General features: G+C 45.0%; 2 protein-coding genes across 2 annotated transcripts in view; one reads left to right on the forward strand and one right to left on the reverse strand.

Annotated features, from left to right (window-relative positions):
• cog8 (component of oligomeric golgi complex 8) overlaps positions 1 to 4,102 on the reverse strand; it is a 6,626-nt gene extending 2,524 nt beyond the window's left edge. The window contains 6 exon segments of the mRNA XM_020602667.1: position 1; positions 4 to 121; positions 838 to 1,573; positions 1,575 to 1,657; positions 2,048 to 2,255; positions 3,139 to 4,102. The exon segment at position 1 is cut by the window's left edge and continues 41 nt beyond it. Of these exon segments, the coding sequence (XP_020458323.1) occupies position 1; positions 4 to 121; positions 838 to 1,573; positions 1,575 to 1,657; positions 2,048 to 2,255; positions 3,139 to 3,467 (1,475 nt within the window). The 5' untranslated portion in view covers positions 3,468 to 4,102.
• A 1,084-nt stretch (positions 4,103 to 5,186) lies between these two features.
• Positions 5,187 to 13,168, forward strand: part of katnb1 (katanin p80 (WD repeat containing) subunit B 1) — a 12,784-nt gene continuing 4,802 nt past the window's right edge. Inside the window, exons 1-11 of the mRNA XM_020602683.1 lie at positions 5,187 to 5,339; positions 7,578 to 7,720; positions 8,013 to 8,143; positions 8,935 to 9,052; positions 9,806 to 9,906; positions 10,019 to 10,060; positions 10,356 to 10,439; positions 10,914 to 11,029; positions 12,243 to 12,314; positions 12,396 to 12,546; positions 12,766 to 12,956. Coding sequence (XP_020458339.1) covers positions 7,681 to 7,720; positions 8,013 to 8,143; positions 8,935 to 9,052; positions 9,806 to 9,906; positions 10,019 to 10,060; positions 10,356 to 10,439; positions 10,914 to 11,029; positions 12,243 to 12,314; positions 12,396 to 12,546; positions 12,766 to 12,956 — 1,046 coding nt within the window. The 5' untranslated portion in view covers positions 5,187 to 5,339; positions 7,578 to 7,680. The remainder of the gene's footprint in view (positions 5,340 to 7,577; positions 7,721 to 8,012; positions 8,144 to 8,934; positions 9,053 to 9,805; positions 9,907 to 10,018; positions 10,061 to 10,355; positions 10,440 to 10,913; positions 11,030 to 12,242; positions 12,315 to 12,395; positions 12,547 to 12,765; positions 12,957 to 13,168) is intronic.

Consider the following 13,168-nt stretch of genomic DNA (forward strand, 5'->3'; position numbering starts at 1 on the left):
GGTTCAGGAACGGCAGCAGATCTTCAGCGTACAAGCAACAGAACTGAACAAACAGCTCCTTCTCTCTGCTGCTGAAGGCTGACTCCTCCGCCCGGTGAAACACCAGAATCTGACGGGTCACCTGACAGGAAACCAGACCACAACACTCAAAACACCACAACAGACCTGACAGGGAAGACCACGACACTGAAGACAGACTGAATCCAGATGTCCAGACTGCACCACACTGCACGTGTTGTTTCAACAGTGTGTTTTTCATATTTTTATTCCAGTTATTCATGCTGTTAATCACTTACTTGTCCTTTCATTTAACTGACTGCACTCACCAACCTCACAGTTTCATCAGTAAAGCACATTGATCAGTGCCCGTTTATAAATTTTCTCTATAAACAAACTGACTTAATGGGTAAAGGAAGCCCACATGAGGCATGTCCAAATCTACCAATCATCAAGTCTACCTGACATGGACTTTCTGCAGACTTCACCCGAGTTGTACTGAAGGACCAACCATAGCTTGTACATAGCAGTGTGGACATGATCGTAAGCAGAATCAAAGCAGAACAACCTACAGTCTGCTCATGTAGTGAGGTTTGCCTTCATATGGCTCGTGTCTGTACTGTCAGGAATGTTCAGACAAAATCTTATAAACTTTTGATTCATCAGCCTGGAAGAGGCTGAGGTTGTACATCCCTTCTCGTAAGTTTTAATATCTCCTGTGGACCAGCGCCCCACAGACTTAACATAATGATGGTGGACACACTGTAGACATTTGGATTCAGCCACAGATCCAGACCTGCCTGCTCCCCTAACAGAAGCAACGTTTACTGCTCTGCTCACCTTCTTCAGAGCCTCTTCGAGGCGTCTGGTGACGTCCTGGGCCAGTCCGACGGGGCAGCAGAGCCGCAGATCGTTGAAAGCGGTCAGAATGTTGTTGAGGAAGCAGGCCAGTGGCTGGAAGTCCAGCAGGGACATAGGGGGCTGCAGTGTGCCGGGCTGGGTGCTGGGGGCCACAGGGGGGATGGTCCCGCCCAGTACCGAGGGCAGGGCAATCAGCATATACAGGTTCATGTCCTCCTGGAACTTGTCCACCGCCTCCTGCACGGCTCTGCTGAACATCTCCACCGCCACCCGCTGGAACACAGGTGCCATCAGGCCGCGGAAGTCCGCCCCCACCCTGCTGAAGGACAGGCCAAAGTACATGCACTGGCCCAGCAGGGAGTCCAGGCGGCCCCCCACACCTCTCTGTAGGTCCCTCTCTAAAGTCTCCAGGAACTCTGCTACCTTGTGCACCACCCAGCCGTGGAAGATAGCGCCCTCGTTCACCGTCAACTGCCCTCCAGTGGGGGGCATCAGCGGGTCCTCGTCGGAGAAGATGGCTCTGTACTGGGTGATGATGTCGAACAGGTGGACTCTGCAGGCCTCGATGGTTTTGGTGATGTGGAAGTAAGGGTCATCGTCGGGGATGACAGCAAGGATGGAGCGCAGCCAGGTGCTGCGGGCCTGCAGGAACTTCACCCGCAGCTCCGCCTCCGTGAACACATCCATCCATCGCAGGTAACCAATGACACGCAACGGGAAGCTGCGAGTTGCTGCGCAGCTGCTGCAGCAGCTGGTTGAGCATCAGCTGACTCGCCTGGCGCACTTCATGCACTATACCCTGAAGATACAATATGTCAAATATTATTAGAGCTGAAACCATGAATTTAATTTCAGTCAATTTCCAAAAGAACTAATAATAAAAAAAATAAATAAAAACAGCAGCTTCTCTTTTTTATCACAGTAAACTGAACTTCTTGGGGATTTGGACAAAAGACATCTGAAGATGCCACCTTGAGCACAGAGAAGTTGACATTCCATAGACTAAACTATTAATCTCCATATTGATCAATAATAAAAATGAGTTTTTAGTAGTTTTTTGACTTTGAGAGCAGGCACCTTTAAAGAGCAACTTCTCTCACTCTGAGAACCTGGCTCAACCTGACAACATGCCTTTTTCTCATATGTGCAGCAGGGCTGTAGCATTGTAATATACACTCACTGGCCTCACCTGGATAACGGGGAGTGACGAGTGCTTCTTCTCTAGCCTCTTGACATACGCTGCCAGCTCTAGAGCCTCCTCGTAGTAGCCGTTCCGGACGCAGGTGTCCATGAGCTGAGGGATCTCCAGAATCTCCAGGATCTCAGTGTGGCGGTTCAGGGTGAGGCTGTTCATCTGGCGACTGGCTCCGTTCTCCTCAGCCTCCTTCATGAACCTCCTGAACAGAGACAAACACGGCAGTGGTGTTCACTTTATGGTTGTGGAGAAGGTTTGGTTTAGAACTGATAACTGATCAACAAAAAATGTGCAACTATTTTAATGATAAATTCATCTTGTGAATCATTTTTGAAGCGAAAGTCCCAAATATTTGATGTAATATATTTGATTTGATATAAAGATTTGCAGTTTTGTGCAAATAAAATGATGCTAATTGAATATTTTGAGGGTTTACATCGTTGGTATGATAAAAGAATATTTTCAGAAATGTGACTTTATCAAATCAAATGTATTTAGATAGCACTTTAAAAGCAACTTCCAGTTGACCAAAGTACTTTACATGGCAGAATAAAATCACAATAAATAAAGTCAGTGCAAAAAATAAAGCAGCACAATAACGGACACACAGATACATTCATTAAATTAAAATTAAGAGGAATGCATCAGGCCCAACTGTGTATTAAAAGCCAAGGCAAATAAATATGTTTAAAGCAATGATTTAAAAGCAGTCAGGTCAGTAGCTGATCTAACAAGTAGACTATTCCACAATTTAGGGGCTGCAACAGTAAAAGCAGGTCACCCCAACGTTTACTTTCTGGCCCTAGGAACCTCTAAAAGAAATTGGTTTGAAGACTAATAGGCACTGTCCCTGCCAAATGAATTAATAAACATTTCATTCCCAATTTTCTCATTTTTATAAACCATATAATCAATTAATCGAGAAAATAATCTGCAGCTTAATTAGTTGCAGTCCTATTTTGATGAAGTACTTTCTGACTGTACTTGAACACTTTCTCTTTGGAATGCAGTTTTATATTTTTTACAGTGTGGTATTTCTTTCACCACTACTTCAGTGTTGAATCTTTAGCACTTAAAGCACCGACCTGCACTTCTCTCCGAAGCCAGGCAGCTTGTCTAGGAGCCGGGACACGCTGCTCTCCACCTGGCCGAAGTCCCGGTAGATGTGCTCGGTGCACTCGGCCGTGCGGATGAAGGTCTGGTAGTTGGAGAAGGCCAGTTCCCGGGTCTGCTGCAGGATCTGAGCCCGCTCCTCCGCCAGCCGCTCGGGCTCTCGGCTCAACTTCTCCACCCCGAAGGAGCTGAGCTCGGACAGGTAGGCGGTGAAGTCTGGGTTGTCCCTCCAGCTGTCCGGGAAGCTGTCCTTAAAGATCGACGCCAGGATACTCTCGTCCTCCACGTCTACCGCCGCCATGTTGGACAGGTGCGAAGCAAATACCACTGCTATTTGTCCGGGGACTCCCTAATTCAACACTGTTTATTATCGTGAAACCCCACAGATAAGCTATATTTTAAAATTTAATTAAGTTGTGTCAACCCAAACCGGACAGTCACTGTTGACAACCTCTTCCCTCTTTTCCAGGGTCTTCTTTAGGTTTTTAACTACGGCTACCGAACAACACTACGGCGCATTAGCGCCGCCATCTGGGCTGGAGTGTCGGTCAGTCTGGCTTGGGTCTGTATTACAGACTTCAGTAGTACATCCCTGATCCTGTTATTGTTATAACGTATATTGTTATCCGGTTTTTTAAGAACTTCAACATACTTTCAGCTAGTGAAACCAAACTGTAGAGGGTGGCTCCAGAACAGAGACTATATATGAGCTATGGAGAATGCGCTACGCTGCCTTGTTTAACTGCGCTCAAAGTGGTCCTCATGAAACGGGTATTAAGTACGGATGAGCCGATTATCTCCGCCCCTGAGGTATCTCATTTTATCGGGGAGCTGCCTGTGTGTAAGGCCAGTGGATCTGACTTGACCTTTACCCACCATTTTTTTTACTGGCCTTTTGGTGCACGGTTTACTTCCTGTGGGAAATGATGCTGAAGTGTAGAATCCCTACAACGTGACCAGTCTGAACCAGAAGTGAGCTGGTGGATCCAACTGCCCCTCTGCACTTTCATGCCTGGCAGTAGAACTTCAGCCTGCCTCGTTGAAGTTTTTTCTTCTTTGACACATATGCATGCTCCTCTGTGCTCCATCTCGCTTTCTCATGCTCTGTTTTGACTATACTTTAAATTTTGGCAATATATCATTTGCCCCTTGGCTGTTTCCATAGTGAGTTTTGATTCAGCTTTGCTCTCCCAATTCGGCTGTACTATTTAAGCAATTTCAGCATTATTTGGCAATTTTTCAAACGTTAGCATTGACAGTGCATTTCCTACCACTTTTCTGCAGGATTTAGTATACCTTCCACAGCTCCCTTCATAGCAGGAAGTTTGTTTCAGCACATTCTTCTATCTACCAATTAATTTCATGTTCCAAAGTCTTAAGCGGGGAAGTTCATCTGTCAGATGTTAGTTCATATAACTCATTCTTTTCAACTTTTAAGCCATTTTATTTCTACTGCTGGCTTTGGCAGTCACCTCCACCATTTTAGTGATGCTTTTCAGCCCTCTGCTTCTTTAAATAATGAACTTAAATTCTGACTTGTGGGAGTATTTAGCATCACATATCAGCCTTTAGCTCTTTCAGCAATATATTTCACCTGTCTTCAGTAGTCCTAGGATAAATTTTTCACCAGTCAGCATTCACACACATTTTCTGCAGAAAATGCCCTTTTCTGGTTAAAACTATATAGCTTGATGATGATTGCCAATGATTTGACAGTTTTGTTAATGACAAAGTCACTATGTTTTTTCGTGTTTAATTTCTTGCGAAGCCAAATTCCTAAACAAAACAAAAACTGCAAGAAAAGTGGGACATCTCCACTCCTTTTACTAACACCTTGACATGATTCCTAGTACTACCCTTTTCTACAAATATGAAATTTAAGAAACGCTTACTAGTGTACTTTGTGTGCGTTCTAATTCTGTGTTTTTAAACTTATACATTAAAGGCGGAAGACTAAATAATAAATAAGTAAATAAAAACAAATAAACGATGCTGTTACAATTTTTTTGAAAAGTAAATTTTGACGTCAGCGGAAGTGAGGGCTCAGTTGTTCAGTTGCTAAGCTGTATCCGAGCAGCGACCGGAGTGACAACAAGTTGTCTTCGACTGCGGACGCCATAAAGTACCAATTCTGCGGTCATTTAGATGAGTGACGGTAACTGCGGTGGACAAGGTTAGCTGCCTGTTTTTAACTGGTCAAAACCGGCGAGATTAGCTCAAACCGAACCCGCTAACTAACCGGTCATGAGTTTGCTAACGTTAGCTGGTGCTCGTTAATTAGTCACCCAAGACAAATTACTTCAGCCATAACTAACAAGCGTTGACGTTAGTTAAACACTATAAACATACATTCTCGGCTACATTTTAGTCTGATCTTTTTGGTTGAATCGTTAGCTAATCGACTGTGCAGTCTGACGCTTGGTTAATTAGTTGGTTGAATCTTCTTAATTGGCTTTCTAACCATTAAGTTAGCATGATCCTAGCATTAAGGCAGACAGCTAAGGTTAATCTAAGTTGACTGACTTAGATTAACTATAACGGGGAATTGCCGTTTCTTTAACCGAAACTTGTGTGTTAAGTTACCTGTGTATCCTTTGGGCAGAGTTTCTTTAACCGAAACTTGTGTGTTAAGTTACTTGTGTATCCTCTGGGCAGAAGTGTAACTAAATAAAGATGGATTGCCAGCCGGGCGGCGTGGGGACATTCTATGGGCCTTAATGGCCTCAGGTTTATTACAGTCTATCTACTTACATTGATTAATCACAAATTTGCATCCCTGAAATAACATTAAGAGGTCCTCCACCCATCACCATGTGGTTTTAGTTTATAGCTTTAAGGCCTTAGTTTAAATTAAGCTCAATGGATGATTTACTGCAGGACTAGTGTACTTAGTAAACTGGACACTGTATATTCAGTATTAGTCACAAATCTGACAGGTCACATATTTCAGTTCACCAGCTATCATTATGTGTGAGCTGCTTGTGCTTCCACCTGAAGTTAAAGGCCCTGTACCACGAAGCGAGATCAGTGGCTTATCCAGCTGACTCTGGGCTCAGCTCAGGTTTTCCGGTACCATGAAGCTGGCTCTCTTTTAATCAGGCTAGATCACCACGGTAACTGATGCTACACCGACCAATCAGATCACTGGAAACGCTGAGGATTGTTCCTACAGGATCCTGGCGGGGTCAGAGTCTACATTAATGTGATGAGGTTTAAATAGATATTTCTACAGGGTACTCATATCGTTGTGCTGTTTCAGGCTTTCTGGATTTCTAACAAACTGAGGGAGTCTGCAGCCTTCATGATGATCAGCACTGTATTTTAAATGCACAAAGATCATTTGATTACGGACTGAATTTCTGTTTTCTTCATCATCAGACAAAGGAGAAAACAATACTCACTGAATAAGACCCTTAAAATAATGCTGCACTAATGCACGGTGTATTCCTCGTCATTCATTAATATTTGAAAATTAATTCTCGAGTTTCTATAGCTTCTTATTCTGCTCTAGTTTTGTGACTGTTCACAGTTCACCTGCCGTAACGTCACTTCCTGCTCTGGCTATAAACGAGTTTCCCTGAGGCATCACTGCTCCGTCTCATATTATTCTCAGTGGCCGACTTCACTCACGTTGTTGCTGTCCCTTCTAATTAACAAGTTCGATAGGATAGGAAAACCCAGATTTAACAGAGCCAGTTGACGACTGGCTCCAGGGTACCAGTTATCCAGGACAGCCAGTGTTACGTTCAGTGAAGCTAGATCACCCCAAGAGAGCCAGAATAAGTTGAACTGGCTTCATGGTGCGGGCCCCTGGTCTGGTTCAGTAAGTAAATTGGTTGTTGTAAATGACAGAAGTTCTGACATTGTGCTGCAATGCCATGATAGCTTAATTAGAGACATTAGAGACAAGTATGTAGAGCTGATGCAACTTTTTGGAAATCAGTCAAAATACTGTTTAACAGGAGAGTTGTATGAAGCACTTGCCCATGTGTTTCCAAAACTCGAGTACCACCTGTCTATCTTATTGGCTCCATCATTAGACCTTGGCTTAAAACATTTTACTATGCTAAGGCATTTGACTCAGGTTGACTGTTGTATTTATTATTTATTGATTTTGATTTTCTAATTTTGGTTTCTAATACTGACTCTGATACAATTTTGGACAGCTGCCTTTTTAAATTTAGCTTTTATCCTCACATTTAATATTGACTGAATAGTCCCTTTTTTTACATGTAGATATATTGGTATTCTTCTAAGTAGGCCTATAGTTCTAGTGTGTGCTTTATTTTTTGTATGTTCTGTGTTCTTTTGTAACTTACTTTGGTCGACTGTTATTTTTAAATGAACTATATACATTGACATTTAAACTGTTAGTAGGTTTATCTGTGTGATACCTGTGTTTGTGTCGCAGGAGGTGCAGTGGACTGAGAAGCTGATGTCTGCCCTCAGTGCTCATTAACCTAAGCAGTGGTGCAGGAGTTCAAACGAAGCAGCCAGTCTCCAGTGTGAGCAGCATGGCTGCCGCCAGCACCACCAAGATCTCATGGCGACTGCGTGAGTACAAAAGACAAACATTAATACTCACCTGATATAAAGGAAACAGGATATTCTCCTTTTTAATGCAGTCTTGGACTCACTCCAATCTAAAAGTTCCAAGTCTCCTAATAGGGTTTGTAATGTGTCAGTATATCCTGTACATTGATGTACTTTAAATGTGTTGATGTACTTCAAATGTGTTAATGTGGTTTGTATTGAGATGGCTCCGCATGCTGTAGTGTCACCAGCAGCTCCAGCATCTTCTCGGGCAGGTCAGAACTAAATTTGTCCCTGCTCTGTTGTTGTCCAGAGGCATTCGAGGCTCACTCCAGCAGCGTTTGCTGTTTGGCTGTGGGGAAAAGCTCTGGGCGGCTGCTGGCCACAGGAGGAGAGGACTGCAGGGTGAACATCTGGGCTGTCAGCAAGCCCAACTGCATCATGGTGAGAGCCCCTCACTGCAGCAGCACGAGCTGCTGCTTCACCTGTACACTGCTGGCCTCGACCTGAACTACAGTGCACACTGCACTACAGGCACTGCACTACAAGCACACCTTTCTGCCGAAGCAACAGTTTTACAAGCCTGTCATCTGGATGTGTGATCAGAATCAGAATCAATCTGCTTTATTGGCCAGGTGTGTCAGACACACGAGGAATTTGACTCTGGTACATCGGCTCTCAATGTGTATGTACATATCCCCATGCAAGGGGCAAGTAAACAGTAAACCAGCATAAGGCTGTGTAATATAACAAAATAAGCAGTATTAACAAGCAACAAACAGTCCAAATAATGCAAAATAAGCTGTATAAACAGGCAGTAAACAATGCAGACAAACAAAGGATAATAGGGATAAATAGGGATAAAACGTACTTAAAACTAGAGACCTCTATGACTCTGTATAATCTGTTCAATGTACAAACCCGATTCCAAAAAAGTGGCTGCTCAAAGTCATTTACCCTTAATAAACATTAACATCAGAGCAATGGCAAAAATGGCAAAAGTGTTCATCAGAGCAACAGCCTGGGGAAGAAACGGTCCCTGTGCCTGGTTGTCTTGGCGTACAGTAACCTGTAACGCCGCCCAGAGGGGAGGAGTTGGAACAGATTATGTCCTGGGTGTGAGGGGTCTGCAGTGATCCTCTCCGCCCTCCTTTTAATGGATATGATTTGATACGAGTCTTGTGGGATTTGTCACAGCAAGTGCTAACTTTGTGTGTGTGTGTGTGGTCTCCCAGAGTCTAACTGGTCACAAGAACCCTGTGGAGTCCGTCCAGTTCAACATGTCAGAGGAGCAGGTCGTCGCTGGTTCACAGAGTGGATCAATAAGAGTCTGGGACCTGGAGGCTGCTAAGAGTGAGACCCTGTTTGTTCTTCATGTGTGTGTGTGTGTTGGTGGCTAAACGCCTTCTTTTTCTTCTTTTATTTTTATACTTTTCCCCCCTTTGCACTGATTTTATGAGAAATGTCACAAAGTGGCACAGACCAGCAGCCAACACAGACGCTATGCATTATGGCTCATGGAGAGCAGGTCTTTGTGCAGCTATACATATTTATCCATGTGTGGCGACACAAACAGCAAAAGGATGGAAAATTTGATTTTAAGTAGTGATGTGAGAGAGGCAATCCATCAGCCATGGTGAACAGAGGCTAATCGGATGTGAAGATATGACTTCAGTTCTCTGTTCTCCTGCCTTGAACGGGCAGTGTCAATGTTTCCTCTGGCTCATTTTGACACGTCTCCCCAATGATGACACGTCTCCCCAATGCAGGACTTTATGGTCGAACCATGCGAGAGTCCTGTGGGACAGATAATGATGAAAAATGCAGGACTTTATGGTTGAACCATGCGAGAGTCCTGTGGGACAGATGCATGAGCTGCATGGAAGCACAGCTAACAGAAATGGACCCCAGCCTGCTCACTGACATAGCTCCACTATGGCAGGAGTACAGATTACCCACACACCTTAGAGACAGATACATACATCTGTTCAGCATGTGTGCCCCCCTCCGGTGGAATCTGTCCGATGCCTCACACGTGGCTACTTTGATTTGGACACCATTTATCCTGCCTATCAGGCTGACTCGGCTGCTTCCCGTCTCCCCCAGGTTTAAGGACTCTGATGGGACACAAAGCCAGCATCACCAGTCTGGGCTTCCACCCATATGGAAACTTCCTCGCCTCTGGCTCCATGGACACGACCATCAAGGTAGCTGTGACTATGTTTGCGTGTGTAATCCCGGTTTATTTGTAGTTAACAGTCTGCTTTAAGGGATTTGTTCTCATTTTCTTGTAACATGCTCACCTGGTTCACTGGTCAGCTGTGGGATGTGCGAAGGAAAGGCTATGTGTACAGGTACAAGGTCAGATCTGTGTGTGTGTGTAGATGATGTTGAAATACTTGGTCAGTAAAGGTGATTAAACTGAAATGTCCTGATGAGCACGTGCTTCTTTAAATTACACTTAAAAATTTGGTCACTTTGTTAGATTTGTCTGCAGAACCTGCTCATGATCATTTTTCATTTATGGTGTCACGTCTGAAAGAAGTCATAGTTTCCAAATATGATTTAGGAGTGGTGCATGTGAGAACAACATGTGTTCAGTGTGGGGAGTGTCCCCCATGTCACTGCTAGGATAAAGCTGATGTTTGTTCTACAGGGTCACAGTCAAGCAGTGAGGAGCCTGGCCTTCAGTCCAGATGGGAAGTGGTTAGCTTCAGCCAGCGACGACGGCACCGTCAAGGTACGAACTCCTCTCATCCACGAGACACCAGCAATCATGTGCTGCTCCTGGGGTGGGCATCAAACCTCAATGCTGAAATGCATCTGCAGTTCTGAGGCTGGTTGAGAACCATGTTTACTTATTCTCATATCATCCATATTTCAGATTTTATTTAAACAGATTCTTCACATGCAGACTCAAACATTTTAATCTTCTAGTTCTGAACTTCTCTGTCTTTTCCCTGTGAGGTTTGTTACACAAACATCCGTATGCCAAGAACACATCCTGTGGCTCTTTGCTGAGCAGAGTCAAAAAAACCTATGCTTCTTAAATTCCCACATCTCTGTAGCACAGTTCAGTATCAGAGAAACACAAATCTCATACCACAACACAGCCTGTCTGTGTCCTGGCTGATGTTCACAGCACGACTGCGCTGTAAGGTCAGTCAGTCTGAAACTCGGATGCAGATTTCTCATTGTTTCTCGTCTCTGCCAGCTGTGGGACCTGACTCAGGGGAAGACTATCACAGAGTTCACATCGCACACCGCAGCAGTCAACATCGTGCAGTTCCACCCCAACGAGTACCTGCTAGCGTCAGGCAGCTCCGACAGGTATGACAGCACCTCGGCTGCTTCACACTCCAGACCACACAGTCAGCATCGGGGACAGTATTTGAGTCGGTTAAAAAATGAATTAATGTTCCACTGATGGAAGACTGACTCCTCACCATTGTCATTCTGTGTCTCTGCTTGACAGGCTTCCTCTCTCTATTTGATCTTGTTTTCTCTCTCTGGTCTGTTTGATGTCAGCTTCATTGCAGCAGACGGACATTGTGAATCATGTCGAATTCTCTCCTCGTTGATGCCATTTTATCATGACTCTCCAAACGTTTGGATTAAGGATGGGGTTCAATTGTCAGATCTGAATCCAGTTCTTTATCAGCTTACTGAACCCAGATTGAGTAGTAAAGTAGTTTAATTTTAGAACAAACAGCTGTTTTACGTCCTTGATATTGAAGAGTCCACCTTTTTATGATCATTTTGAAAGCAGCAGTGAACACCCTGACGCTGAAGTAGCAGACAAACCATGGACACTGAACTGAGCTGAAGACTCATTGACCCTGTCCTCCCTCGCTCTGCTCCTCACTGGGGGCTGAGCTGCAGCTGCATGTCACAGTAGGATTCACTCTGCTGTGTCACTCAGTCAGTATCAGCTCAGTAAACCTCAGCTGGTCTGCTGCACGATGCCCTGAGCATCAGCTGCAGCTGAACTGTTTGTTGCTCTGCTGTAGGTCCCAGAGTCTGGCGCTCACAGAGTGCGATGTAACAGTGGTGGCAGGCTGAGTAGACTGAGGCCAAGCGCTCGTCTTTCTCACATTATCAACAGGAACGCCAGGGCTGACTGTAGCATGTTGGATGCTGCAGGACTTGTTGCTCCTCCACAAATGTCACATGTTGTAGTTGTTCATGACGGTAGAACATTTTAAGCGGGTCATTCATGTTTGTTGTTTACAATAGTGTGTATGAATTATCATGTTTGTTTTCATCATCAGTCTGCTTAAGTTTGCTGATGTCTGCAGTGCCAAAGAGACTAAACAGAGGATGTGAGTCAAAGATGTTGGGGATTTGTTTGGCTGCACAGCTTATTGACTCTGGGCGTTTTCACCAACATGGAACTGAATCCCTAGTTTAGCTGTTCGGCCAACTAGAGCTGGTTTCCCCTCTGGGTTTTAAGCACTATTATTTTGACCTTTAGTTTTTCTGTGTCCATGACCCCTGCTGGGTGTTGACAGTGTTTCTATGTTTACCTCTGTTTTGTCTGCAGGACCATCAGGCTGTGGGATCTGGAGAAATTCACCATGATCAGCTCCTTGGAGGGAGACACAACTCCAGTCAGGTGAGTTTTCTCTCAGCAGTGCAGCAGGTTGTCGGCATGCTGCCACAGTATGATCTTTAATCTCTGACCCTCTGGTTTCAGGTGTATATTTTTCAGCCCGGATGGCAGCTGTCTGTACAGTGGGGCCACAGATTGTCTGCGGGTCTTTGGCTGGGAGCCTGACCGCTGCTTCGACGTGGTGCCGGTGGGCTGGGGGAAAGTGTCGGACCTGGCACTCTGCAACCAGCAGCTGGTGCGTAGCTCCAACAGCTGGGCACTGTATAAACACAAGTCTGCTTTGCCTGAAGGCACAAACATAGGATCAGTAAAATGACAGCTCTCAAGACTCAAACCCAACTGTGACGACTTTCTCATTCTGTGGCAGCAACGTTTACAGTGCAACTTTAAATGCAGAAACCGAAGCAACAGCAGCATCTTCACAGACGGATGTCGTATCTGTTCTCATCCTCAGATCGGAGTGTCTCACCACCTCTCCAGTGTGTCGTCCCACGTGGTCGATCTGAAGAGGGTGAAGAAGAGCGGCGGCTCTGTGATCCAGGGAATCATCCAGGACAATGAGCCTCTCAAAGAGGTGAAGGAACCCAAAGGAGCCGCGCTGCGAAGGAGCTATGAGAGACCCACGACCACCTGCGGCTCACAGAGGTACGACATATCCAGTGCACAGCGACTCAGAGCTCCGCTTCGGAGTAACTGACGTAGATGATACAGCTAACGCTCTCATGTTGGGATGTCACTTGGTTGTAGATGTTACGGCTAACACGCTCTCATGTTGGGATGTCACTTGGTCACATCACTGGCTATAAACCTGTAGGTGCCACAGTGGTTTGAATAAGCAGAGTCTCTGCAGCCGCCAT

The sequence above is a fragment of the Monopterus albus genome, unplaced genomic scaffold (genome assembly GCF_001952655.1).
Source record: "Monopterus albus unplaced genomic scaffold, M_albus_1.0 scaffold57.1, whole genome shotgun sequence".
Lineage (NCBI taxonomy): Eukaryota > Metazoa > Chordata > Actinopteri > Synbranchiformes > Synbranchidae > Monopterus > Monopterus albus.